This window comes from Piliocolobus tephrosceles, chromosome 21 (genome assembly GCF_002776525.5).
Source record: "Piliocolobus tephrosceles isolate RC106 chromosome 21, ASM277652v3, whole genome shotgun sequence".
In the NCBI taxonomy this organism is placed as follows: domain Eukaryota; kingdom Metazoa; phylum Chordata; class Mammalia; order Primates; family Cercopithecidae; genus Piliocolobus; species Piliocolobus tephrosceles.
In genome coordinates, this window is record NC_045454.1 from 38,602,734 (window position 1) to 38,629,654 (window position 26,921).

General features: G+C 56.3%; 3 protein-coding genes across 6 annotated transcripts in view; 2 read left to right on the forward strand and 1 right to left on the reverse strand.

The window, feature by feature from the left end:
* The window catches only part of GIPC1 (GIPC PDZ domain containing family member 1), a 21,503-nt gene extending 16,036 nt beyond the window's left edge, over positions 1-5,467 (forward strand). The window contains exons 4-9 of the mRNA XM_026456983.1: positions 514-831; positions 2,519-2,704; positions 2,812-2,992; positions 3,710-3,822; positions 4,456-4,537; positions 4,663-5,467. Of these exons, the coding sequence (XP_026312768.1) occupies positions 544-831; positions 2,519-2,704; positions 2,812-2,992; positions 3,710-3,822; positions 4,456-4,537; positions 4,663-4,814 (1,002 nt within the window). The 5' untranslated portion in view covers positions 514-543 and the 3' untranslated portion in view covers positions 4,815-5,467. The remainder of the gene's footprint in view (positions 1-513; positions 832-2,518; positions 2,705-2,811; positions 2,993-3,709; positions 3,823-4,455; positions 4,538-4,662) is intronic.
* Positions 5,468-7,894: 2,427 nt separating this feature from the next.
* On the forward strand, positions 7,895-10,786 carry PTGER1 (prostaglandin E receptor 1). The gene is made up of 3 exons (XM_023229804.1): positions 7,895-7,989; positions 8,907-9,865; positions 10,424-10,786. The coding sequence occupies exons 2-3, from the start codon at positions 8,924-8,926 to the stop codon at positions 10,688-10,690; spliced, it is 1,209 nt and encodes a 402-aa protein (XP_023085572.1). The 5' UTR covers positions 7,895-7,989; positions 8,907-8,923; the 3' UTR covers positions 10,691-10,786.
* A 598-nt stretch (positions 10,787-11,384) lies between these two features.
* Positions 11,385-26,921, reverse strand: part of PKN1 (protein kinase N1) — a 43,278-nt gene continuing 27,741 nt past the window's right edge. For all 4 annotated transcript variants that reach the window (XM_026456985.1, XM_026456986.2, XM_026456984.1 and 1 more), the window contains 15 exons: positions 25,757-25,866; positions 25,522-25,665; positions 19,291-19,366; positions 19,063-19,204; positions 18,879-18,972; positions 15,574-15,653; positions 15,422-15,497; positions 15,247-15,338; positions 13,723-13,899; positions 13,424-13,486; positions 13,247-13,323; positions 12,930-13,072; positions 12,552-12,659; positions 12,383-12,463; positions 11,385-11,665 (listed from right to left, as the gene is read on the reverse strand). In XM_026456985.1, coding sequence (XP_026312770.1) covers positions 11,462-11,665; positions 12,383-12,463; positions 12,552-12,659; positions 12,930-13,072; positions 13,247-13,323; positions 13,424-13,486; positions 13,723-13,899; positions 15,247-15,338; positions 15,422-15,497; positions 15,574-15,653; positions 18,879-18,972; positions 19,063-19,204; positions 19,291-19,366; positions 25,522-25,665; positions 25,757-25,866 — 1,667 coding nt within the window. In that variant the 3' untranslated portion in view covers positions 11,385-11,461. The remainder of the gene's footprint in view (positions 11,666-12,382; positions 12,464-12,551; positions 12,660-12,929; positions 13,073-13,246; positions 13,324-13,423; positions 13,487-13,722; positions 13,900-15,246; positions 15,339-15,421; positions 15,498-15,573; positions 15,654-18,878; positions 18,973-19,062; positions 19,205-19,290; positions 19,367-25,521; positions 25,666-25,756; positions 25,867-26,921) is intronic.

Consider the following 26,921-nt stretch of genomic DNA (forward strand, 5'->3'; position numbering starts at 1 on the left):
CTATTCTATTCTATTCTATTCTATTCTATTCTATTCTATTCTATTCTATTCTATTCTATTTTTAGATGGAGCCTTAGTCTGTCACCCAGGCTAGAGTGCAGTGGTGCTATCTCGACTCGCTGCAACCTCCACCTCCCAGGTTCAAGCTATTCTTGTACCTCAGCCTCCCAAGTAGCTAGGATCACAGGTGCACACCACCACACCTGGCTAATTTTTATATTTTTAGTAGATGTGGGGTTTTACCATGTTGGCCAGGCTGGTTTCAAACTCCTGACCTCAAATAATCCGCCCACCTCAGCCTTCCACAGTGGTGGGATTACAGGCGTGAGCCACTGCACCCAGCCCTGTTACTACTTTTATATAAAAGTGTCCCATCGCTATACAAGAGATGAGGATTTCAACCGAGGCCAGTTTGTTCTCTGAGTACTTCCTTGGGCTTGTCTGGTTTGAGCAGTGTGGGAGGGGCACCCAAGGCCCTTGCCCAGGCCCTGAGCCCCACTTCCTCTCCTACAGATCCTCTGGTGACCCCACTTCTCGCTGCTCATGCCGCTGGGACTGGGGCGGCGGAAAAAGGCGCCCCCTCTAGTGGAAAATGAGGAGGCTGAGCCAGGCCGTGGCGGGCTGGGCGTGGGGGAGCCAGGGCCCCTGGGTGGAGGTGGGGCGGGGGGGCCCCAAATGGGCTTGCCCCCCCCTCCCCCAGCCCTGCGGCCCCGCCTCGTGTTCCACACCCAGCTGGCCCATGGCAGTCCCACTGGCCGCATCGAGGGCTTCACCAACGTCAAGGAGCTGTATGGCAAGATCGCCGAGGCCTTCCGCCTGCCAACTGCCGAGGTACCCACTGGGGAACCGGGCACCAGGGTCCCTGATGGTGGGCCAGAGGCCTGGGCCTACATCCCGTTTGTGAGCTGGGATTCAGATGCCGAAGCTACAGATGTTAAGCCTGTGCCCCACTCATGGGGGCCAATGGCCTGGGCTGGATCTGTGTTCCCATCAGGCACTGGGAGGGCTGTACGCCCAGTAGATTATGCAAGACTGATGGCCAGGGCTGGATGCTGAGTTCCCAGCAGGCACTGGGATACCTGAGCTTCAGTGGACTGTGGGAGGCCAGGGCTGGATGTATTGATTGGATGGATGGATTGAGAGGCCTGCATCCCAGTCTATTGTGCAAGACTGACAGCCAGGGCTGGACGCTGAGTTCCTATCAGGCATTAGGAGGCCTGTGCCTCAGTGAAGTATGGAGAACTGGAGGCCAAACCTGGATGCTGAGTTCCCATCAGGCATTGGGAGGCCAGTGCCCCAGGAGATGGTGGAGCCTGGAGGCCAGATACAAGATGCACTTCTCCGTGATGCCTTGGAGAATCCCAACACTGTGGGAGGCTGGCTTGCCTAGCACCAAGCACTGTGGGGATGGATGGGAGGGGGGCAAGGATGGCAGTAGTGGGTTTGAACAAGTAGATGCAGGGGTCTCCATAAGTGGGGTGAGTTTCTGTGTCCTCCACAAGTATTTCCTGAGCACTCACTGTGTGCCAGGCTCCACTCCCTGAAAGCAGCAATGATTTTTTTTTTTTTTTTTTTGGGATGGAGTCTTGCTCTGTCACCAGGCTGGGGTGCAATTGTGTAATCTTGGCTCACTGCAACCTCCACCTCCTGGATTCAAACCATTTTCCTGCCTCAGCCTCCCGAGAAGTTGGGATTGCAGGTGCCTGTCACCACGCCCAGCTAATTTTTGTATTTTTAGTAGAGACAGGATTTCACCATGTTGATCAGGCTGGTCTTGATCTCCTGACCTCGTGATCCACCCGCCTCGGCCTCCCAAAGTGTTGGGATTACAGGTGTGAGCCACCGCGCCCGGCACAGCAATGAATTTTTGCTAGGACAGAAATCCTAGCTGGGTACAGTGGTGCGCACCTATAGTCCCAGCTACTTGGGAGGTTGAGGTAGGGGGATCACTGGAACTCAGGAGTTCCTGGCCAGCCTGGGCAACATAATGAGGCTCTCATCTCTAAAAAAAAAATTATTTTAACTATGTGGGTGTGGTGGCGCGTGCCTGTGGTCCCAGCTACTCGGGAGACTGAGATAGGAGGATCACTTGAGCCCAGGAATTGGAGACCAGCCTGTGCAACATAGTGAGACCCCATATCTCCACAAAAAGTACAAAAATTAGCCAGGCATGGCTAGTCGTAGTTCCAGCTACTTGGGAGGCTGAGGTGGGAAGATTGCTGGAATCTGGGAGATTGAGGCTGCAGTGACTATGATTGCACCACTGCGCTCCAGCCTGGGTGACAGAGCAAGACCCTGTCTCAAAATAAAAAAAAGAAAGGAAAATTAAATCCTAGTCCTAGCAGAGCTGACACGCTAATGTGGGCCCTGCCCTGGCCCTGGCCCTGGCTCAGTGGGCGATCGGGCACTGGGATGGAATCCCACTAGTCCTCTCCCAGCCCTCTCCCTTCGCCCTCCAGTGGTGATTAGCAAAGGGGGAGGGAGTGGGGAGAGGGTTCAGCATCTCCCACCCCTGCAGGTGATGTTCTGCACCCTGAACACCCACAAAGTGGACATGGACAAGCTCCTGGGGGGCCAGATCGGGCTGGAGGACTTCATCTTTGCCCACGTGAAGGGGCAGCGCAAGGAGGTGGAGGTGTTCAAGTCGGAGGATGCACTCGGGCTCACCATCACGGACAACGGGGCTGGCTACGCCTTCATCAAGGTGCCTGGGGAGACGGGGCACCTCGGAGGCCTGGGAGTGAGGGTGGGCCACGGGACCCTGGAAACCAAGGCAGAGCCCCAAGGGCTGATGACTCCCCATCCCCGCAGCGCATCAAGGAGGGCAGCGTGATCGACCACATCCACCTCATCAGCGTGGGCGACATGATCGAGGCCATTAACGGGCAGAGCCTGCTGGGCTGCCGGCACTATGAGGTGGCCCGGCTGCTCAAGGAGCTGCCCCGAGGCCGTACCTTCACGCTGAAGCTCACGGAGCCTCGCAAGGCCTTCGGTGAGGAGCCGCCCCCTGGACCTCCCCAGTGGCGCTTCTCTTGGGCGCAGGCAGTGGTGCCGGGAGCGGCCAGCAGGTGGCGCCCGAGCCTGGCCAGCCGAAAGGGAAGTGGGTGCAGCTCCTACCGGCCCCGAAGCGAGGTGCTGGTCCTTGGCCCAGCCGGAGAGAAGGGTGGGGGCAAGGAGGAAGGTGTCCTCACCCCTGGCCAGCCCCCACCCCCAACAGGCCAGACTTGGCTGCTCAGTACCAGCCCCTCCCACTTTTCCATCTGGCTTCACTAACTCTCAGGAATGGGTCCCAGGCCCCTGAGATGGGGGTGGGGGACTGAATCACTTCTCCCGGCAGGTAGGGCTGGTCTGTGGCCCAGGAGCCATACCCCCTTGGCCAAGAGGAGACGGACTCAGGCAGCTGGAGACTCAGGCTGGGGTACACCCGCTTCCTGTCCCAGCCCCTGGGAGCAGAAGTGGCCCCTCCAGTCTCCTCTCTAGCATTTCCTATTCCTGGCCCCCAGCTGTCCCCCCTGCTCTGCCCCACAGCCACGCCAGGCCTGAGTCAGGATTTCTGCCCTCCTGGGATCACCCTGGCCCCAGCCCCCAGGAACTTGCAGAAGCTTGGAGAAGTTTGGGGTGGTGTCGAAAGCCAGGAGGGCCAAGTTCCTGCCCAGAGCATGCTAAAACCGAGCTTCCCACACACTCACCCCTCTCCTACCTCCCACAGACATGATCAGCCAACGCTCAGCGGGTGGCCGCCCTGGCTCCGGCCCACAACTGGGCACTGGCCGAGGGACCCTGCGGCTCCGATCCCGGGGCCCTGCCACGGTGGAGGATCTGGTGAGTGCTCCAGCTGGACCCTATCTCCAGCATTCCTTCCCTTTCTTTTTTTTGAGACAGAGTCTCACTGTTGTCACCCAGGCTGGAGTGTAGTAGCGCGATCTTGGCTCGCTGCAACCTCAGCCTCACAGGTTCAAGCGATTCTCTTGCCTCAGCCTACCAAGTAGCTGGGACTACAGGCACCCGCCACCATGCCCGGCTGATTTTTGTATTTTTAGTAGAGACGGGGTTTCACCATGTTGGCCAGGCTGGTCTCGAACTCCTGGCCTCAGGTGATCCAGCCTCCTTGGCCTCCCAAAGTGCTGGGATTATAGGCGTGAGTCACCGCGCCTGGCCCTCCCTTCCTTTTCATAATAGGCAGTGTTACCTGTTAGCTGAAGGGACTCTGGGCAGACAGCCTGGGTTCTAGTCCACTTCTGCCACTTCCCAGCTCCCAGGGACCTTCCTTGGGCACGTGGTCCTCAGTTTGCCCATCAGTAAAATGGGGATGAGATGAACACCGATACCTTCTTCTCAGGGTTGTCCTGAGGTCTAAATAGGAATATATGTAAAGTGGTGACAAGGGCGGTCAGTCCAATTACAATGTATATTCACATTGTTATGATGTCGCTGTCACCCCTCCCTGGCCCCCAGCCCTCTGCCTTTGAAGAGAAGGCCATTGAGAAGGTGGATGACCTGCTGGAGAGTTACATGGGTATCAGGGACACGGAGTTGGGTAAGTGAGGGCTGCCTGCGGGGGCCTGGGGGGGCGGCATCTAGGTCTGGTGCTGACTGAATCCACCCTGAGCCCCTTGGTCCCTGGTATCATTTGTGCCTCTATTCTGCCCCCTCCCCCAATAGCGGCCACCATGGTGGAGCTGGGAAAGGACAAAAGGAACCCGGATGAGCTGGCCGAGGCCCTGGATGAACGGCTGGGTGACTTTGCCTTCCCTGACGAATTCGTCTTTGACGTCTGGGGCGCCATCGGGGACGCCAAGGTCGGCCGCTACTAGGACTCCCCCCAGACCCTGCGATGATGACCCGGCCCCAGCCTGGTGGGGGCCCCCAGCGGGGACACTGACATCAGGACTCAAGCCTCCAGCCTGAGCCTAGCTCAGCAGCCCAAGGATGATGGGGAGGGGAGGTGGGGCTGGGCCCCCTGCCGCCTCCAATCGGTACCATCCCCTCCCCGGTTCCCAATCTGTCCGGGGTCCCCGGCCCCCCTGTGCCCTGTTCCCCACCTACCTCAGCCGGGTCAGGCACGGGGAGGGGAGGGATCGGCCAAATTGGGCGGCCACCCCCGCCTCCACCACTTTCCACCATCAGCTGCCAAACTGGTCCCTCCGTCTCCCTGGGGCCTTGGGTTCTGTTTGGGGGTCACGACCTTCCTAGTTTCCTGACGCAGGGAATATAGGGGAGCGGGTTGTCCCTCCCCCCAGCAAATGCAATAATGCCCTCGCCCCTCCCGAGAGGAGCCCCCTCCCCGTGGAGCCTGTTACCTCCGCATTTGACATGAGTCTGCTGTGAACCCCCCAACCTCCTCCCCAACTCCCATCTCCCCTCCAGGCCTATCCCTGGCCCAGAGCAGGAGGGAGGGAGGGACGATGGCGGTGGGCTTTTGTATCTGAATTTGCTGTCTTGAACATAAAGCATCTATCTGCTGTTGGACCTGCGTGGCTTCGGGGTGGGAGAGGGGGAGGGTCGGGGCTGAGAAAGAATTCAGCAGCTGAAATCCATCTTCCGCAGGCTCCAAATTGAATTAGGAGCTGGCACCAGGCCGCCTGCCCCCTCCCACTGTTCCTTCTGGCTGCAGGCCACCAGGCTTCCAGGCAGGGCCAGAGCTTCCTGGACTACTGAGGGTTCAAATCCTGCCCCCTCTCCCACAAGGCCTCCCCTCCCCCGGAGCTTCACAAGGCCGCCATCTGCAGCCGGTGACAACCCCTGGGCTGTGGGGAGTACCAGGGCATTGAAACTTGGCTCGGAAATAGATGGACCCTCAGGCCTGCCAGAGCCCCACTCCTACACCGGGAAGTTGGGGGCAGGCACGATGCAGCCCCCCACCCCACCCGGCCCAATGCTGGACATGCAGGCGTCCATGGGGCACCCTGCTTACTAAACCCGGCATACTTGTTTTGACAACCCAGTCATCTTCGAGGATTGAGGGTGATCAGGGAAAGGCGGGGTGGGACCCTGGCCAGACCTGGAGAGAAGGGAAGGGATTGAAGCAAGGGGTGCTGGGCCACAGGGCCCCACAGGAATGTTTGGGGGTGAGCCGAGAGGCTGTGGGGAAGTCTGAGGCCAGCTTGCAATCCTCGTTCCAACAGGCGGGCTGGCACTGGGCCACCAGGAAGAGGGGAAGGGAGGAAAAAAGGGAAGACCCTCAGGGCTGGGTGTTGGTGTGCAGACCCGGGTGGAGTGGGGAGCCACTGTCCCGGTGACCCAGGGCAGACCTGAACACCCGTGGGCTCCTCGGGCGTGTGTGCTGGGAGCCGGCTGTGGTGGTGAAGGGGTGTGGCTGTGTGCGTCTCGGGGGTTGGGTAGGACTGTGCGTCTATCAGAGTGTTGACGGCTCGTGGCGCGGTGACGGAGGGCTGTGTTGTGGGTGAGGGATGGGATCGCTGGCTCTGTGTTCCAGGGCAACTGCACGTGTAACTGGCAGTGTCTGCTGGTGGGGAGCGCAATGGAGTGACTGTCAGGGTGTCCTGGGATGTGGGTGTGTGTGTCTTAGGGTGCTGTTGTTTCTGGGGCAAGGAGGGGTGCCTGGCTAGGTCTCGGGGTGTTCAGGGGAGTTAGGGTATGTCTCAGGGTGTTGCTGTTTCCTGGGTGGGGGTGCTGGCTAGGTCTTGAGGTGTCTAGGGATGCAGGTGTGTATGTCTCAGGGCACTGCTGTTTCGGGGTGAGGGTGGGGGTGGCCAGCTACGTCTCTGGTGTCCGGGGGCAGGGGGTGTCACTTCTTGTGCCTTAGGTGTACGGAGTGTGCCGGTGGGGCCTATCTGGGATTGTTGGGGGGTCATTACAAGTCATACAGAGTGTGACCAGGGGCAGTTTTGGCAGTAAGGAGTGTGTGTGTGTGCGCGCGCGCGCACGCATGCGCACATGTGTTTGTCTCTCGGTGCCAAGTGAGACCCTATTTCCCAGCACTAAGGAGGGTGATGTGGGTGGTCATCTCAGAGGGCTGCATTTTGGGGTGTTGAGGGGAGGGGCTGGAATTGAGGTAGTAACTCTGGGTGTGTCCCGGCGCTGGGGGTAAGACCCTGAGTTCAGGGATGTGGCGGCAGCAACCTGGCTGTGCTGAGATGGGGACAGGATGAAACTGAGTGGTAAGTGACAGGATTGTCTTAGGGTGTGAGACTATGCCAGTGTGACCCTACTTCTCAGGGCAGGAGGCGAGTCTTTGTGACTTAGGACATGTGTCCCAGGTGTCACTCAGCCCATCTGAAAGCAGGAGCCAGATACTGGGGAGAGTCCCCAGGTCGCTAGGCCTCCTGGTTCCCCTGCCCCCTTTCAGCCTCCTCCCCTCGCCTCCCAGGATATGACTCGCTGTGGCCCTAGCCGGGGCTTAAGCCCCTGTATAAATAGTAGGCGGATCCCCTGGCCAGGCTGGGCCTGACCCAAGCCAGTCTGCCCAAGGCCCTGCCCACCAGCACCCACCCCAATGTCCATGAAGGCTTTAGCAGGGCAGGGGGGCATTGATGCCCCCACAGAATTGGAATTAGCCCCCCAGTCCCAAAGCTCCAGGGAGAGGGGCAGTGGCACCCCCTGCAGCCGCCACAGCCTGCCCCAGACGACACTCACATTTTCCAGTGTTTAGATTTTATCCACTTTATTAATGAGGCAAGAGGCCCGAGCCTCGGGGAAAGGGGGCAACTCCCGCCCTGCTGGGAGGAGGGGGTCACAGGGGGCCAGAACGACTCCAGGGAGCCTCCCTCCTCATGGAGGGAGCCGCTGGGGCCCAGAGTGGCCCCCATGCATTGCCAGGAGCAGAGAGGGGGGTCTCTGCCACTCCAGGCCCCAAGCGGGCGTGCGCGGGGTGGAGCGGCCCCTGGAGGCCAGCAAGGGCGGCGGGAGGAGCCGAGGAGCCGCCCCAGGAAGAGGGAGGGAGGAAGCGGCCTGCCGGAGAGCCAGGGCGCAGTGGGCAGCAGGACGGAGCGGCCGGTGATGGGGACCCCGCATCCCAGGCAGTGCTGGGTAAGCGGGTTGCACATGAGGGTCCCTGGCTGGGGAGGAGGAGGGCATGAAGGGGTGGGGCCATGGCCACCTGTCTGTCCATCCTGTGTCCCTGGGCTCTTCCCCCCGATCTGTGTGTCCCTATCTTATCGTCTGTCCATCCTCCCTTCCCATCTGGCCTGGTGGACGGTTCCGCCCTTTCCGCCCTCACCACCAGGATATCAAAGAGTGGATGGTCATGGCCTCTGGGGGCAGGGACATGGAGTGGAACCGTAGGCAGCCAGGGTGAGGCAGAGGTGATCGCGGTGGGGCCTGGCGAGACCGCAGTGGATCAGAGGCAGGTCCATGGCTGGGGTAGAGACGGGCCCACGGCACAGATGTGGCTGTGCCATGTGGGGTCGGAGATGGGTCCATGGGGGCCAGGGACATGGCCGTGGGGAGAGATGTGCCCATGGTGGTAGAGATGGGGCTGGGGTATCTCGAGGATGGGACTGGAGTAAAGCTGAGGTGGGGAAAGTCAGGTAGAGCCACACGGGCAGGAATGGGTGAGAGCTATCGGATGGAGCCACAGGCCCCAGGAATTTGCTACGGTGTAAAAATGGAGGGTGGGGGTCAGAGGGGGATCTGTGAGGCCCAGAGGCACTGGCAGAGATGCCTGAGGGCAGGGCTGGGGGGAATCTTGCAGGAAACCATGAAGGACAGAGAAGAGGCCAGTGGGGACAGAGGGAGGCCCTGGAGCAGGAGATGGGGCGGTGAGAGGCAAAAGAGGGAGGAGGGTTTCCAAATGGAGTGGCCAGGTCATTTGGAGTTGCCATGGGCAGAGGGGCTGCCTGAGAACGCCAGGGAGTCAAATGGGCCTGATGTTCTGAGATGGCACCGTGGGCTGGTCCCCGCCCAGGCCCAGCCAGCCTCACTCTGCCCTCTTCTCCTCTACCCAGCACTCCTGGCGCCTGACATGAGCCCTTGCGGGCCCCTCAACCTGAGCCTGGCGGGCGAGGCGACTACATGCGCGGCGCCCTGGGTCCCCAACGCGTCGGCCGTGCCGCCGTCGGGCGCTTCGCCCGCGCTGCCCATCTTCTCCATGACGCTGGGCGCCGTGTCCAACCTGCTGGCGCTGGCGCTGCTGGCGCAGGCCGCGGGCCGCCTGCGACGCCGCCGCTCCGCCGCCACCTTCCTGCTGTTCGTGGCCAGCCTGCTGGCCACCGACCTGGCAGGCCACGTGATCCCGGGCGCGCTAGTGCTGCGCCTGTACACTGCGGGGCGCGCTCCGGCCGGCGGGGCCTGCCACTTCCTGGGCGGCTGCATGGTCTTCTTCGGCCTGTGCCCGCTGCTGCTGGGCTGCGGCATGGCGGTGGAGCGCTGCGTGGGCGTCACGCGGCCGCTGCTCCACGCCGCGCGGGTCTCGGTCTCCCGCGCGCGCCTGGCGCTGGCCGCGGTAGCTGCGGTGGCCTTAGCCGTGGCGCTGCTACCGCTGGCGCGCGTGGGCCGCTACGAGCTGCAGTACCCGGGCACGTGGTGCTTCATCGGCCTGGGTCCCTCGGGCGGCTGGCGCCAGGCACTGCTCGCCGGCCTCTTCGCCGGCCTCGGCCTGGTCGCTCTCCTCGCCGCGCTGGTGTGCAACACGCTCAGCGGCCTGGCCCTGCTGCGCGCCCGCTGGCGACGCCGCTCCCGAGGGCCTCCCCCGGCCTCGGGCCCCGACAGCCGGCGTCGCTGGGGGGCGCGCGGACCCCGCTCGGCCTCCGCCTCGTCCGCCTCGTCCATCGCTTCAGCCTCCACAGCCTTTGGCGGCTCCCAGAGCCGCGGCTCAGCACGCAGAGCTCGCACCCACGACGTGGAGATGGTGGGCCAGCTTGTCGGTATCATGGTGGTGTCGTGCATCTGCTGGAGTCCAATGCTGGTGAGGGGCGCACCGGCCCCTCGAGCCACGCTCCTCCCGCTCCCTCTCAACACCCTCTGCCCTTCGTCCTCCCAGGACACCTTGGGCCTCCGTCCAGGACCCAACCAAGGTCCCGGCCCCTGGAGGCCCCATCCCACCTGCCCCGAAAGCCAGCATGGCCTTCTCCATCTGACCTCCCATCCTTCCTCCTAGCCCCCCTCTCTCCTTCCTCTTTGGGGTCTTTGTAGCGCACCATGACCCACACAAGCCTCCTCTCCTGCCCCACCGTTATAAGCCCCGGCGCTTCATTCCCTAGTCCTTTCACCCAACCCCCTCCTTTGTCCTCTTTCCGGGATACCTGAGACTCCTCTCCGGCCGGACCCCCCACCCACCGAAGGTGTTTGTTTCTTCGCCTCCCTCCTTTTTTTCCGCATCCCCTTCCCACCTGGATCCCCATTTACCCTGCCTGCGACGGCTCGCCCCTCCTCCCAGGCTTTTACCTTCCAGCCACGCCCCCACCATCCCTGCGCCCCTCTGCGCCCGCGCCCGCCAAACGGCTCACACCTGCTTCCCCCACAGGTGTTGGTGGCGCTGGCCGTCGGGGGCTGGAGTTCTACCTCCCTGCAGCGGCCACTGTTCCTGGCCGTGCGCCTTGCCTCCTGGAACCAGATCCTGGACCCTTGGGTGTACATCCTGCTGCGCCAGGCCGTGCTGCGCCAACTGCTTCGCTTCCTGCCCCCGAGGGCCAGGGCCAAGGGCGGCCCCGCGGGGCTGGGCCTAACCCCGAGCGCCTGGGAGGCCAGCTCGCTGCGCAGCTCCCGGCACAGCGGCCTCAGCCACTTCTAAGCACAACCGGAGGCCCAACGACGAAGCCAGCCCACCCTGGGGCCGGGCCCAGGTGCGCGGCGCAGAGCCTTTGAGGAATAAAAAGCCATTCTGCGAGCCCAGACAGAGCGGTGAGTCCCGTCGGGGCTTCGGCATCCACTGGGGCCGCGCGAGGGGCAGCAGGGGCGCCAAGTGCGCGTCCAGGGTGGGTGCAGTTCCGGGGCCTACCAGAAGATGGCGCGGAGACACCGGGGCGCGGTTCTAGGAGGCTCGAGGGTGCCGGACCGTGGGCGCCGGAGCCGCAGGAGCAAGCGCACCGTGCGGGCGCGGGGGCTGGGGCTCCGCTGGGAGCAGAGCGAGAGGGTGTGGGGGGCGTTTCCTGACCTTGCCACCGCCCTAACGGACTTCCGAAACCATTCTGCTCACTGTGGCTTTGAGTTCTTCCAATACAGCCCGAAAACCCTGTCCCCAAACCATTTTGCCCCATGCCCCTGGGAGCCCCCCAACACAATCCCGACCCCCTCCCATCTCAGCTTACCCACGCTCCCCACCATAAGAACAGCTCCGAGTCCACGCTGCCCCTTGATCCTCTTCAAATGACACCCCCATCACTCGAGACTCCCACGACCAGCCAGCCAGCCACCTGCCCCCCAAACGTCCACACCTCCAAGCACACCCCCACCGCCAATGACTGCACACAAGAAGACACGGAAGATGCATGGATCAGGCAAATCCCAAAGGCCTTTTTAAAAACTAAGAGCTCTCGGGCAGGGGTAGGGGCAGGGGAGGGGGCTAGCAGTCCCCCGCCACGAAGTCGAAGTCCAGGAAGGCCGCCTGCTCCGCGGCTGTGAGGGGCCGCGCGTCACGGGGCGGGCTCAGTGTGGGGGCCTCCCCCGTGAACTCCTCGTCAAAGTTGCTGACGTCGGTGCGGCCAGACAGCGTGGGCACAAAAGGCGGCGGCAGGCGCCGGGCCAACAGGGCTTCCCAGCCCAGAGTCTGCAGGGGAGGGAAGCGGAGGGGAGGGTCAGCCTGGGAGGCTGAGGAGGGGGCGTGCTGCAGCGGGGACCAGTCCTAGGGCTTGGGGACCACGGAGAGGAGTCATCATATAGGGAAAAGTGGGGTGGGGGGACTGGGGTTCAGGAGGGATCACCTGCGATAGCCTAGTGGAGAAGCGGGATTAGGAAACCAGTGGAGGCCAGGCGTGGTAGCTCACATCTGTAATCCCAGAACTTTGGGAGGCTGAGGTGGGAGGATCACTTGAGGCCAGGAATTCAAGACCAGCCTGGCCAAAGTGGCAAAATCCCATCTCTACTAAAAATACAAAAATTAGCCAGCTGTGGTGGAGTGGTGTGTGCCTGTAATCCCAGCTACTCAGAAGGCTGAGGTAGGAGAATCGCATGAATCTGGAAGGCGGAGGTTACAGTGGGCCGAGATTGAGCCACTGCATTCCAGCCTGGGCAACACAGTGAGACCCTGGCTCAAAAAACAAAAAAAGAGGCGGCGGAAAGTGGAGATGTGGGATTAGGAGGGTCCCTGGAGGGAACAAAAGTGGAGGAGGGAAATCGGGGTGTCAAAGGAGGTGACGATGTTGCCCTGGAGGTGCAATAAGGCCTTTGAGGCAAAGCGGCTAGGCCTGGGGGGCATCGGGTGTGGGGTGATGAATCAGCCCTGGGGGAGGGCCGGGGTCACTGAGGTCCTTGTGGGGAACCTCACCCTGAAGAAAGGCTGTTTCTTCACATCTTCTGCATCTCTCTCGCTAGATCCCAGCCTCCGCTCTGGGTTCCTCCGCAGCAGCTTGGAGGAAGGAGCACTGTGTCAGGATCTGTCCCCTTCTGAGTCCCAGTGCCCCTCCCCAGGCCTGCCCCACATTGGGGGTCCTCACCCTTCTCATGATGCCGATGGCTTCAGCGGACAGGAAGCGGGGGTAGCGAACCTCATCGTTGACGATGCTATCGAAGACCTCCTCCTCGTCATCCCCTGGGAATGGGGACTGGGGAGAGGGAGAACCGGGGTGAATGAGGCCTCTCCTCTGGCTGCTCCAAACCCAGCCCGGCCTGAGCCTTACACTCTGCTGCAGCTCTTGGGTGCTGGCTAACTCGGGCAAGGAAATGTCCCATTTTATAGAGGCGGAAACTGAGGCCAGGGAGGCAGAGCCAGCAGCCCTCAATCACACAGCACTTGGTGGAGGCAGACTTGGATCCCACCCTAGGGCACACGCAGTTTCCAGTGAGATCCGAGACACACAGGGGTGGGGTCTCACCTCGCCAACCAGCATCTCGTAGAGCAGCACACCCAGCCCCCACCAGTCCACAGCCCGCGTGTATGAAGTGTCCGTCAGCACCTCAGGGGCCAGGAACTCCGGGGTCCCACAAAATGTGCTGGTCCGGTCCCCATAGCCCATCCCTGGGGAGAGCAAGGCCATGTGAGGTTATGGGGGCCAGAGGAGTCACTCAGCCCAATGTGGGGTTGTCCACACAGCCAGCCCTGTCCCAGGGTCAGGGTCGGGGGTACCCCAAGTAGGGTTGGGGACCCCATTCCTTCCCCCTCCTTTGTCTAATCCCGAGGCCAGTCCCTCACCCTCCTTGCAGAGGCCAAAGTCTGTGATCTTGACATAGCCCTCGGTGTCCAGAAGCAAATTGTCCAACTTCAGGTCCCTGTTGGGGGTTGTGGGGTGGAAAGAGGGATGAGCGGGGGTCTGGGCCCTGTCCCCACAACGGGCAGTGTGCACATGCATGCGCGCGCACACACACACACCTGTAGACAATCTTGTGTTCATGAAGAAACTGTAGGCCCAGCACCACGCAGGCGGAATAAAAGCTGCAGAGAGAGAGAGGCTGCTGAGAGGGGTGGGGCCACCCTGCAAGCAGGGAGGATCACATAAGCCTGGCTCCCACATCCTCAAAAGCCCCCCAGTCTCCCCAAAGCTCTGGGAGGCTGGGGGAAGCAAGGCCTGAGGATGGAGGGGTGAGAAGCAGGCTGCCAGCCTCTCGGGGGGACTGAAATGTCAGACGCTGTGGAGGGAGGCGGGGCCCGGGCTGGGGGGCCAGGCTCACACGGCACGGGGCTCAGAGAACACGTCGCTGTGGATGTGAAGCATCAGATCCCCACCGGCCGAGTACTCCATCACGAAGCACACGTGCTCCGGTGTCTGGAAACAGCCAAAGAGGTTCACCAGGAAGGGATGTCCCGCACTGGTCACTGCCGCCAAGATCCGCTTCTCACACATCAGGCTGGGGAGGGGTGGGGGACAGAAGTCAGAGACCATGGCCGCCGCTTACCCCTGACTCCCAAACGGCAAGCAAAGCCCATACAGAGGGAAGCAGAACTGAGAAATGTCATCTCAGCACCTGGATACAGCCATGCCTGAAGGCAGCCCACTCCTGGACTTTTCTGATGCAGACCAATAAATTTCTTTACTTGTTTCGGCCTTTCTGAGTTGGGTTCCTGATTATCAAAAGAATGCTGGGAAGACCAAGGACAATCTCAGTGCCTGTACCAAATGTTTAGAGGGGCACTGTGTAGACAGCACCTGACAACCGTGTGTGGAAGGCAGCGGCACTCCGCTTCTCCACATCAAGAGGGGTTCTTTTTTTTTTTTTTTGAGACAGTCAAGCTGGAGTGCAGTGGCGCGATCTTGGCTCACTGCAACCTCTGCCTCCTGGGTTCAAGTGATTCTCCTGCCTCAGCCTCCCAAGTAGGTGGGACTACAGACGCCCACTACCACGCCTGGCCTGTATTTTTAGTACAAACGAGGTTTCACCATGTTGGCCATACTGATCTCGATGTCCTGACCTCAGGTGATCCATGCACTTCGGCCTCCCAAAGTGCTGGGATTACAGGCGTAAGCCACAGTGCCTGACAAAGAGGCTGAGGTTCTGAAGGGAGAAGTGACCTCCCCAGGATCTCCAAGCCCATGCTGCAGACGTGAGACTTGAACCCAGGATCCTGACCCCAAAGCAGAGGCAGTGTTTGCACCACGAAGGGCACAGGCTTCAGAACCTGAGTCTCTAGCTTTGAATCCTGGACCTGCTGCTTACTGGCTATGTGACCTTGGGTAAATTGCTCAACCTCTCTGTGCCATCAGTATTTACCTTATAGGGCAACATGGAGGAGCAAACGAATAACTTTTATAAGAGCTATTATTATCTTGGTATTAGGCTAGCAGGTATTAGTGACCTTTTGTTTTGAGACAGGTCTCACTCTGTTGCCCAGGCTGGAGTGCAGTGGTGTGATCTCAGCTCACTGCAACCTTGACCTACTGGGCTCAGGTGATCCTCCTATCTCAGCCTCATGAGTAGCTGGGGCTACAAGCATGTACCACCACACTCAGCTAATTATTTATATGTTTTGTAAAGATGGGGGTGTCACCATGTTGCCCAGCCTGGTCTTGAAATTCTGAGCCCAAGTGATCCACCTGCCTCGGCCTCCCAGAGTGCTGGGATTACAGGCGAGAGCCACCGTGCCTGGCATTAGTGACTACTATGAGTCACTCTCCCTGCAGCTCCAAGGACAGAACTGCTCTGTCATTTCCCAAAAGAGAAGACAGAGGTCCCCAGAGGACCACGGCAGGTCCCCACCTCTCCACCTCGTCTCGGGCCACAATGTCCCCTTTCTTCAGAGCCTTGATGGCAAACAGCTCCCCACTGGGCCGGAATTCGGAGAGCAGCACCTGGAACCACAGTGGGCAGGGGTGGTTTTAGCGGCCAGCCAGGGACCTGGGGGGGTCTCCCAATTCCCTGCCCTCCACCTCACCTTCCCAAAGTGACCCCGGCCCAGCACCGCCAGGAACTTGAAATCCTCAAGGGTCAGAGGTGACTTCCTCAGAGGGCTGTGGAGAGAGGCCACTGGTGAGAACAAGGACAGCAGGCAGGGGTGGTGGGCAGGGGGCCGGGCAGTGGTGTCACCTGCACAGGGTGGGGCCTGGGGTCTCCTGGGTCTCCGAAGGCAGCTTGGGAGTGATGGAGGATTCCTGGATCGGGGAGCTCTGTGGTGGAGAGGAGGCCAGAGTAAGGGGAGTCAGAGATGCCCGCATAACCACAACAGCCTCTGCGGCCCTGCAAGATCTGCCCCCCACCTCTCTGTCCTCACCTCTCCTCCCACGCAGCCCCTCACTCACTCTCCTCCAGCCACACACCTGCACCACCACACCTGGCTAATTTTTGTACTTTTAATAGAGATGGGGTTTCACCATGTTGGCCAGGTTGGTCTGGAACTCTTGACCTCAGGTGATCCACCCGCCACGGCCTCCCAAACTGCTGGGATTACAGATGTGAGCCACCACACCTAGCCCGAATTTTCTTTTTTTTTTTTTTTTTAGAGACACAGTCTTGCTCTGTCGCCCAGGATGGAGTGCAGTGGCACAGTCATAGCTTAGTGCAGCCTTCAACTCTACCTCCGCCTCCTGAGTAGCTGGGACTAAAGGCTTGCACCACCACGCCCAGCTAATTTTTTTTTTGAGACTGAGTTTCATTCTTGTTACCCAGGCTGGAGTACAATGGCACGATCTCCGTTCACTGCAACCTCCGCCTCCCGGGTTCAAGTGATTCTCCTACCTGTCTCCCAAATAGCTGAGATTACAGGCATGCACCACCAAGCTAGGCTAATTTTTTATATTTTTAGTCGAGATGGGGTTTCTCCATGTTGGTCAAGGTGGTCTCAAACTCCCGAACTCAGGTGATCTACCCGCCTCAGCCTCCCAAAGTGCTGGGATTACAAACGTCAGCCACCGCGCCTGGCCTAATTTTTGTAGAGATGGGGTCTTGTTCTGTTGCCAGGCTGGTCTCAAACTTCTGGCCTCAAGCGATCTTCTTTGTTCAGCTTCCCGAGTAGCTGGGACTACAAGTGCAAGCCATCATGCCTGGCTCGACAATGTCCATTTTTTATTTTTTGAGACTGAGTCTCACTCTGTTGCCCAGGTTGGGGTACAGTGGCATGATCTCGGCTCACTGCAACCTCTGCCTCCTGGGTTCGAGCAACTCTCCTGCCTTAGCCTCCCAAGTAGCTGGGACTACAGGCGCCTGCCACCACGCCCAGCTAATTTTTGTATTTTTAGTAGAGATGAGGGTTCACCTTGTTGCCCAGGCTGGTCTCGAACCCCTGACCTCGTGATCCGCCCACCCTGGACTCCCAAAGTGCTGGGATTACAGGCGTGAGCCACCGCGCTGGGCTGACAATGTGCATGTTTAGCTCAGCCAGCTATAGCCTGTACTATATGCACTGCCTGCCTGAGGAGAGGAACCGATTCCCACGCCTCCACCGAGTGCCCATTTCCCCACATCCTCCCCAGCATTCTGTCATCAACCTTTTGGATTTTCTGCCACACTCATCTACTTTAATGAGGTATGTCATTTAATGGAATGCCATGAAGCATTTATTATTATTACTTCTACTTTCTTTTCTCTTTTTTTTTTTTTTTTTGAGACGGAGTCTCCCTCTGTCGCCTAGGCTGGAGTGCAGTGGCGCAATCTCGGCTCACTGCAAGCTCCGCCTCCCGGGTTCACGCCATTCTCCTGCCTCAGCCTCCCGAGTAGCTGGGGCTATAGGTGTCCGCCACCACGTCCAGCTAATTTTTGGTATTTTTAGTAGAGACGGGGTTTCACCATGTTAGCCAGGATGGTCTCGATCTCCTCAAAAGAAAAAAAAAGAAAAAAAAAAAAAAAAAAGATGGAGTTTCACCATGTTGTTCAGGCTGGACTCCAACTCCTGGACTCAAGTCATCCTCCTGCCTCGGTCTCCCAAGTAGCTGGGACCACAGGTGAAGTGATTTTTACATTTTTATTTATTTATTTATTTTATTTTATTTTATTTTATTTTTGAGATGGAGTCTCGCTCTGTCACCCAGGCTGGGGTACTGTGGCCAGATCTCAGCTCACTGCAAGCTCCGCCTCCCGGGTTACGCCATTCTCCTGGCTCAGCCTCCCGGGTAGCTGGGACTACAGGCGCCCGCCACCTCGCCCGGCTAGTTTTTTTTGTAGTTTTTAGTAGAGACGGGGTTTCACCGTGTTAGCCAGGATGGTCTCGATCTCCTGACCTCGTGATCCGCCCGTCTCGGCCTCCCAAAGTGCTGGGATTACAGGCTTGAGCCACCGCGCCCGGCCGATTTTTACATTTTTAAATCGTTGGGGGAAAAAAAACAAAAAGAGGAATATTTCATTGCCCATGAAAGTTCTACAATGTTCAAACTTCCATGTGAACTACCAATAAGGTTTTACTGGAATAGAGACACGCTTATGGTGTACAAATCGTCTGTGGCTGCTTTCAAACTATAAAGCAGACAGGGACTGTCTAGCCCACAAAGCCAAAAATATTGACTCTCTGGCCCTTTCCGGAAAATGCATGCTGACCTCTGACCCAGATCAAGACGAGGAACATTTCCATCACCCGGCAGGTCCCCTGGTGGCTCCCAGCTTGCGGTAACCTCTGCCTAGAGCACAGCACTCTCTCGATCACTCTATCATCGACATGGGTTTTAAATATGCTCATTTTGCAAAGCGGTACACTGAGGCACAGAGAGGTGAAGCGCAGAGCCAAGAGGTGGCAGGGCAGGGATGGGAACCCAGGCGGTCCAGCCCCCGAGCTCACAGTTTTATTTATTTTTATTTTTTGAGACGGAGTCTCGCTCTGTCGCCCAGGTTGGAACGCAGTTGGCATGATCTTGGCTCACTGCAACCTCTGCCTCTCAGGTTCAACTGCCCCAGTTGACTGGGTAGCTGGGATTACAGGTGCCCACCACTGCACCCGGCTAATTCTTGTATTTTTAGTCGAGACGAGGTTTCATTGTGTTGGCCAGGCTGGTCTTGAACTCCTGGCCTCAGCCTCCCAAAGTGCTGGGATTACAGGTGTGAGCCATTGCACCTGGCCTGTTTTATTTTTTGAGATAAGATTTCCCTATGTTGCCCAGGCTGCAGTGCAGTGGCAGGATCATGGCTCACCGTGGCTCACTGTGTTGCTCAGGCTGGTCTCAAACTCCTGGGCTCTAGCAATCCTCCCGTGTCAGCCTCCCAGAAGTGCTGGGATTATAGACATGAGCCATTTGTTAACCAGGATAGAGATCTGGGCACAGGTTTTAACCAGCATAGAGATCTGGGCCCTGGTTCTGCCACAGACATGCTGCGTGGCTCCAGGGAAGTTCCTAGTGGTCTCTGAGCCTGGAGCAGGACCCCTGACACTGCCCAGGCCAGGCCTAGCGGGGAGAAGGGGGGACCCTCACCAGGCTCGATGGGCTGGAAGGAGGATCCCGTGAGCTCTTCTGAGGTGAGCCGTCCGAGTCAGTGCCGAGGTTCAGCTTCTCCACCGATATGTCACTGCAGCAGACGAGAGGAGGGTGTGTCTGGGACCCAGGACCCTCGCAGCCTTCAAGGGGCAGCCGGGATCCCGGGGCCCTCCTTCCTTACCCCGTGGTCCGGGCCTCGGATCCCGGAGAAGCCCCAGGGCTGAAGGTGCCTGTGCCCGTGGCATTGGGGATGAGCCTCCGGAGCAGCCGCACCCACGTGGCGACGTCGATGTTCATCTGCCTAGCGCGCTGGAACGCCTTCCCTGGGGGTACGGGGGCAGGCATCACCCTCCATGACACTCCCAGGACCCGTGGCCTCTCCCCCAGGAGGCCTGGAGCACCCTCTCACCTTGCTGCTTGGAGAAAATTTTCTTCTGCCGTCGGAGCCGAGGAATCCTCTCAATGACAGGGTTGCGGAAGGTGACCTGGGGGAAGGGACCAAAAGCTGAGGACCCCTGCCCACCTGCAGGCAGACAGCTTGGTAAGAAAGCCCCCAGGAGCACAGGTGTGCGCGCCCCAGTGGGGTTCTGGTCATGTGGCATCAGATTCAACCCGAGTACCAGGTGACAATGAAGAGGCCATCAGTGCCACCCACGGCTGCCCTGCTGAAGGGACGTCCTGGAAAAGCAAGAGGCAGACAACCGGGTCCCCTTCTAGAGGTGGGGAGAGCATCTGATCCAACAAGACTGACAGACAGCGACCACAAACGGACGCCACACCATCCCACACCCCGATTCCCCACATGTGCTCCCTGACCCCAGACCTGCAGTAGCAGCAACACCTGGGAACTTGCTAGAAACGCAGGTTTCCAGGCCCCCCCTTTGACCTACTGAGCCAGAAACACGGAGTGGAGGAAGTGCGCGCTCTCTCTGTGTGTGTACGTGTGTGTGTGTGTGTGTGTGATACATATATATATATATATTTTTTTTTTTTTTAGACAGGGTCTTGCTCCATTGCCCAGGCTGGAGTGTAGTAGTACAATCTCGGCTCACTGCAGCCTCCACCTCCCGGGCTCAAGCGATCCTCCCACCTCAGCCTCCTGAGTAGCTGGGACTACAGGCGCGCACCCCCATGCCAGGCAAATAGTTGTATTTTTTGTAGAGACGGAGTTTCACCACGTTGGCCAGGCTGGTCCTAAACTCCTGGGCTCAAGTGATCTGCCCACTGTGGCCTCCCAAAGTGCTGGGATTACAGGTGTGAGCCACTGCTCCCGGCCTTAAAGCACTCAATATTTCAACAAGTCCCCAGGCAACGCTGGTGCCCACCCATCTACGGAAGTCACCCGTCAAGTTTAATTCTCCCAACTCCAACACAATTTCTAGAAGATGCCGAAGTCACAGAACTGCAGCGTCTGGTACGGTTTCACATGTGGCGATTTAAATTTAAATTCGTGAAAATGTCAGTGAAATTGAAACTTTGGTTCCCTGGTCGCACGGGTTGCATTTCAGATAGAGAACATTTCCATCTACAACAGAACTCAGCTACTGTGGGTACATCAACAACAGAGCTGCAGAAAGTTCCCTTTTTTTTTTTTTGAGACTCTGTTGCCCAGGCTGGAGTGCAATGGCGCAATCTGGGCTCACCACAACCTCCACCTCCCAGACACTAGAGATTCTCCTGCCTCAGTCTCCCGAGTAGCTGGGATTACAGGCGCCCACCACCATGCCCAGCTTTTTTTTTTTTTTTGAGACAGAGTCTCACTCTGTTGCTCAGGTTGGAGTGCAGTGGTGCGATCTTGGCTCACTGCAACCTCCGCCTCCCCGATTCAAGCGATTCTCCTGCCTCAGCCTCCCAAGTAACTGGGATTACAGGCATGTGCCACCACGCCCAGCTAATTTTTGTATTTTTAGTAGAGACTGGGTTTCTCCATGTTGGCCAGGTTGGTCTTGAACTCCTGACCTCAGGTGATCTGCCTGCCTGGCCCTCCCAAAGTGCTAGGATGACAGGCGTGAACCACCACACCCAGCCTAATTTTTGTATTTTTGGTAAAGACGGGGTTTCACCATGCTGGCCAGGCTGGTCTCAAACTCCTGACCTCAAATGATCCATCAGCCTCAGCCTCAGCCTCCCAAAGTGCTGGGATTACAGGCGTGAGCCACAGCGCTCAGCCAGAGCTGCAGAAAGTTCTATGGAATGGTGCTTCTGTAGAGGCATAAGAACAAAATAGAATGTCACAGGCGAGGAGAAACGCTTTAGAATGTGTCCCCCCAGGTCACCCACCATCACTTTCCATTTGGTTTGGGCTGTGTTCTGAATGAGAGAACAATTTTAAAGCTCTGCCATCTGAGTCAACCTTTCTCCACCCCCCTTTCCTTCTTTCTCTTTCTTTCTCTCTCTCTCTCTCTCTCTCTTTCTTTCTTTCTTTCGAGACAGAGTTTCACTCTTGTTGCCAAGGCTGGAGTGCAATGGCGTGATCTCGGCTCACTGCAACCTCCGCCTTCAGGTTCAAGCGATTCTCCTGCCTCAGCCTCCTGAGTAGCTGGGATTACAGGTGCCTGCCACCACACCCGGCTAATTTTGTATTTTTAGTAGAGACAGTGTTTCACCATGTTGACTAGGCTGGTCTCAAACTCCTGACCTGGTGATCTGCCCGCCTTGGCCTCCCAAAGTGCTGGGATTACAGGCGTGAGCCACTGCGCCCGGACCGGTCCCTTTCTTTCAGTGGTGCTTGATAGTCTGACCAGGGGAGAACCTCTGCTTGGGGATATGGATATAGAGAGATGGATAGACACAGAAAGAGACAGATATAGATGCAGGTAGATAGAGAGGGGCATGGATGGAAGGGTAGTTACAGATAGAGTAAGAGAGAGAGGCTGATAGAAGCAGGGATACATAGAGATAGAAAGAAGGATGGATGGATAGATACAGCTATCGAGAGAAAAATAGAGAGAGGAACAGATAGATATCGATGGGGATAGATAGAGGCAGGGAGAGGAATGGGTAGATATAAATAGAGATAGAGGAATATACAGAGATAGATGGATAGAGGGATAAGTATAGATAAGATAAATGGATGGATGGATAAGATGATAGATAATATAGATGGATAGATAGATAATATGGATAGATAATATAGACAGATGGGTAAATGGAAAGATAGATTAGTTGATAGATAATATAGATAGATGGTTGGATAGATCTAGCTATAGAGAGAAAAATTAGAGGCACAGAGAGATATAGAGAGGGATAGATAAAGATAGAGGAATGGGTAGATATATATAGAGAGAAATATATAGAGATGGATGGATGATGCATATATAAGAGTGATGGATGACTGACAGATAATAGAGATGGATGCATGGAAAAATAGATTGGTTGATAGATAATATATAGAGAGATAGATAAATGGATAGATGGATTAGATAAATAGGTAATATAGATACCTAATATAGATGGATACACAGATAAGACAGATAGATAATATAGGTATATCTATCAATGGATAAAGGATGCATTGATAAAATGGCTGGGCCGGGCGCAGTGGTTAATGCCTGTAATCCCAGCACTTTGGGAGGCTGAGGCGGGCAGATCACCAGGTCAGGAGATCGAGACCATCCTGGCTAACATGGTGAAACCCCATCTCTACTAAAAAACACAAAAATTAGCCGGGCGTGGTGGCGGGCGCCTGTAGACCCAGCTACTTGGGAGGCTGAGGCAGGAGAATGGCGTAAACCCAGGAGGCAGAGCTTGCAGTGAGCCGAGATCTCACCACCACACTCCAGCCTGAGAAACAAAATGAAACTCAAAAAAAAAAAAAAAAAGATGGATGGATGAATGCATAGACAGACAGACAGAGTGGATGGATGGGCAGGTAGGTGGGTAAATAATAGATAATATGTGTTTATACATATATATGTATTATGTATATATGTAAAATGGGGTACACATATAGGTTAGCGGAAGATTAAAAGAGTGTTTTGTTTTTTTTTTTTTTTTTTGAGGCGGAGTGAGTGTCGCTCTGTCGCCCAGGCTGGAGTGCAGTGGCCGGATCTCAGCTCACTGCAAGCTCCGCCTCCCGGGTTTACACCATTCTCCTGCCTCAGCCTCCCGAGTAGCTGGGACTACAGGCGCCCGCCACCTCGCCTGGTTAGTTTTTGTATTTTTAGTAGAGACGAGGTTTCACCATGTTAGCCAGGATGGTCTCGATCTCCTGACCTCGTGATCCACCCGTCTCAGCCTCCCAAAGTGCTGGGATTACAGGCTTGAGCCACGGTGCCCGGCGATTAAATGAGTTTTTTAGGATAACTTGGCTAAATGAACGTGTTTGGACGAACGGAGGCAAGATGGCGCAGTTCCGGCTTCTTCACCGTCAGCTTTCCCGCACCCGGGAAAGACACAGGTCGACTGCGCAGGCGCAACCCGACCTCCGACGGAGAAAAACCGGAACCCGCCTAGCCACGCCTACCGCCCCGCGCCCCGACCCGCCTATGTCTGGGGGACCAAAAATAAATGTGCAGTTTTGCTCCTAGCCTTGCCTACTGGCTGGTCATTTAATACTCGCCCTGGTTTCCTAGAAAGCAAATCAGTTTCCTGGAAAGCAAATCAGTTTCCCGGAAAGCAAATCAGAAGGGTCAAGTGACTTTCCTTCTCTGTGCCCTAGTTTCCTCCTCTGTCAAATTTGAGTAATAACAGTCCCTCTTTTGCTAGTTGGTTGTGAGAATTAAAAAGTTCACGTCGCCAAAGCACTCGCTACAGAGCCTGGCTTATGCTAGGAGAACTCAGCTAGAAATGTCAATCGGACCAGGGATTCCCAGCCAGGGAGCACTTTAACAATGTCTGGAGACCTCTGGGCTACCAAAACTCAGGGGGAGCCGGTGCTACTGACATCCTGTAAGCAGTGGGCAGAGGTGCTGCTAAACATCCTGTAGTGCACAGGACAGCCCCACCACAGAGGATGATGTGGCCCCAGATGTCAACAGTGCCAAGGGGAGGCCACCTCAATTCAGACCTTCACCCTCACACGGCTGTGGAAGGAATCGCTTTCTCTTGACTGTGGCTCTGGTAGCAATCACCACGATATGTTGCCAGGTTTTGTATCACTTTTCCAGCTGGATGAAATTTTATAATTTATTTCCTTTTTTCTTTAAACATTTCTAAATTTGGAAATCAGCTTCTTCTTCTTCTTTTTTTTTTTTTTTAATATCTTGCCTCAGAACAAAACCAATCCCAGCTAAGGTTATATCACTGATGTGGCTAATTAGAAGTTATTTTCTTCTTCTTCTTCTTTTTTTTTTTTTTTTGAGACAAAGTCTCACTCTTGTTGCCTAGGCTGGGATGCAATGGCATGATCTCAGCTCACTGCAACCTCCGTCTCCTGGGTTCAAGCAATTCTCCTGCCTCAGCCTCCCGAGTAGCTGGGATTACAGGTGCCCACTACCATGCCCAGCTAATTTTTGTATTTGTAATAGAGATGGGGTTTCACCATGTTGACCAAGCTAGTCTGGAACTCCTGGCCTCAAGTGATCCACCCGCCTCGGCCTCCTAAAGTGCTGGGATTACAGTTGTGAGCCACTGCGCCCAGCCAATGTGTGCTTTTCTATCAAGGTTCAGAGACAGATCTAAAATGTATCTTCCCCTTCTAGAATACACTGATCTAAAACATACCTGCCACTTCTAAAAGAGCCTGATCTAAAACTATCTTTCTGTACTGAGAAACCAGATCTAAAACATATCTTATGCTTCTAAAAAAGCCTGATCTAAAATGTACCTTCCCCTTCTAGAACAGACAGATCTTTTTATTTTTATTTTTTTTGAGATGGAGTCTCGCTCTGTTGCCCAGGCTGGAGCGCAGTGGTGCGATTTCAGCTCACTGCAGCCTCCGCCTCCTGGGTTCAAGCGATTCTCCTGTCTCAGCCTCCCGAGTAGCCGGGACTAAAGGCATGCGCCACCACACCCAGCTAATTTTGCATTTTTAGTTGAGATGTGGTTTCACCATGTTGGCCAGGCTGGTCTCCCTGACCTCAGGTGATCCACCTGCCTCGGCCTTCCAAAGCGCTGGGATTACAGGCATGAGCCACCACGCCCAGCCTAGAACAGGCAGTTCTAAAGCCTATCTTCCCTTTCTAGAAGAGCCTGTTGGAAAACATACCTTTCCCTCTACAAGACATCTATTTAAAATGTATCTTCCCCTTCTAGAAGAGGTAGATCTAAAACATATCTCCCCCTTTTAGAAAAGCCTGACCTAAAACATGCCTTCCCCTTCCAGAAAAGGCAAATCTAAAACGGATCTTCCCTTTCTAGAAGAGCATGATCTAAAGCCTATCTTCCCTTTCTAGAAAAGTCTGATCTAAAACATCTTTCCCTTCTAGAAAAAAGCAGATCTAAAACGTCTCTTCCCCTTCTAGAAGAGCCTGACCTAAAACATATCTTCTCCTTCTAGAAAAGGCAGAGTTAAAACATATCCTGTTTCTAGAAGAGCTGGATCTAAAATGTGTTTTCCTCTTCTAGAAGAGCCTGACCTAAATCGTATCTTCCCCTTCTGGAAGAGCCAGACCTAAAATATATTTTCCCCTTCTAGGAAACTGGGAATGGGGGAGTGAGGGAGAAGAAGCATTTTCTCAGGATCAGGGGTGGGCTGTACCTCGGCCACCAGGCAGCCCTGGGGTTCCATGTCCAGCTGCACCTCATGCCTCTCATTGTCCAAGAAATCCTCCAACTTCAGGAATTTGAGGGCACACAGGCCCCGCTGGTCCCGCCAGAACACAGCCAACTCCAGTTCCCGTGCCTGGAAGGAGAGGAAGAGGGCCATCATTCAGGGCGCCAGAGGCACAGAACCCCTCCTCCTCTGGGCTCTGTTGTCCTCCAGTGCAGCTCACCCTCTCCAGCTCCAGAGTGAAGCTCTGGTCCCAGGCATTGGGGCCACATGGCTTCCAAGACGTCTGCCCCACCACTGTGTTATCCAGCTTAAGCACAGTGCTGACTTCACCTGAAATGGGGGAGAGGGCCCAGTCAGAAAATGCTGGCAGCGGCCAGGCAAGGTGGCTCATGCCTGTAATCCCGGCACTCTACGAAGTCGAGGCAGGCAGACCAATTGAGGCCAGGAGTGCAAGACTAGACTGGCCATCATGGCAAAACCCCATCTCTACTAAAAATACAAAAAATTAGCTGGGCGTGGTGGCGCATGCCCGTAACGCCAGCTACTCGGGAGGCTGAGGCAGGATAATCACTCGAACCCAGGAGGTAGAGGTTGTAGTGAGCCGAGATCATGCTATGGCACTCCAGCCTGGGTGACACAGCGAGACGAAAGAAAGAGAGAAAGAAAACAGAAAAGAAAAATGGCCATGCACAGTGGCTCGTGCCTATAATCTCAACACTTTGGGAGGCTGAGGCAGGTGGATCACCTGAGGTCAGAAGTTTGAGAGCAGCCTGACCAACATGGTGAAACCCCGTGTCTGCTAAAAATACAAAATTACCCAGGTGTGGTGGTGCACGCCTGTAATCCCAGTTACTCGGGAGGCTGAGGCAGGAGAATCGCTTGAACCCAGGAGGCGGAGGTTGCAGTGAGCTGAGATCACACCACTGCACTCCAACCTGGGCAACAAGAGCGAAGTTCTATCTCAAAAAAAAAAAGAAAAAAAGAAAGAAAATGCTGGCAGAAAGGGGCAGGTCTATTATCTTTTTCTTTCTTCTTCTTTTTTTTTTTTTTGCTAGAGATGAGTCTTGTTATGTTGACTAGGCTGGTCTCAAACTCCTGGCCTCAAGTGATATTCTCCTGCCTCAGCCTCCCAAGTATCTGGGATTACAGGCATGAGCCACCAGGCCTGGCTGTCTGCTATCTTTTTAAAATAAATCCTCCTCTCCATTACCTTTCTCTAACTGTAAAGTTTTGCATTTGACATTGAAGCCTTTAATCCAGTTGATTTTTTTACCATGGTGTGAGGTGAGGCAGGGATCCAAATTCAGTTTTATACTATGAAAGTCCCAGCAACATGTTCCTAAGAATATATTTATTCATTTATTTTTTGAGCCAGAGTCTCTCTC

Bases quoted from the DNA above. Each gene is read 5' to 3' on its own strand.
- PTGER1 (XM_023229804.1), top strand. From the start codon at position 8,924: ATGAGCCCTTGCGGGCCCCTCAACCTGAGCCTGGCGGGCGAGGCGACT. The intron at 9,866-10,423 runs GTGAGGGGCGCA...CTTCCCCCACAG, and splicing joins TCTGCTGGAGTCCAATGCTG to GTGTTGGTGGCGCTGGCCGT.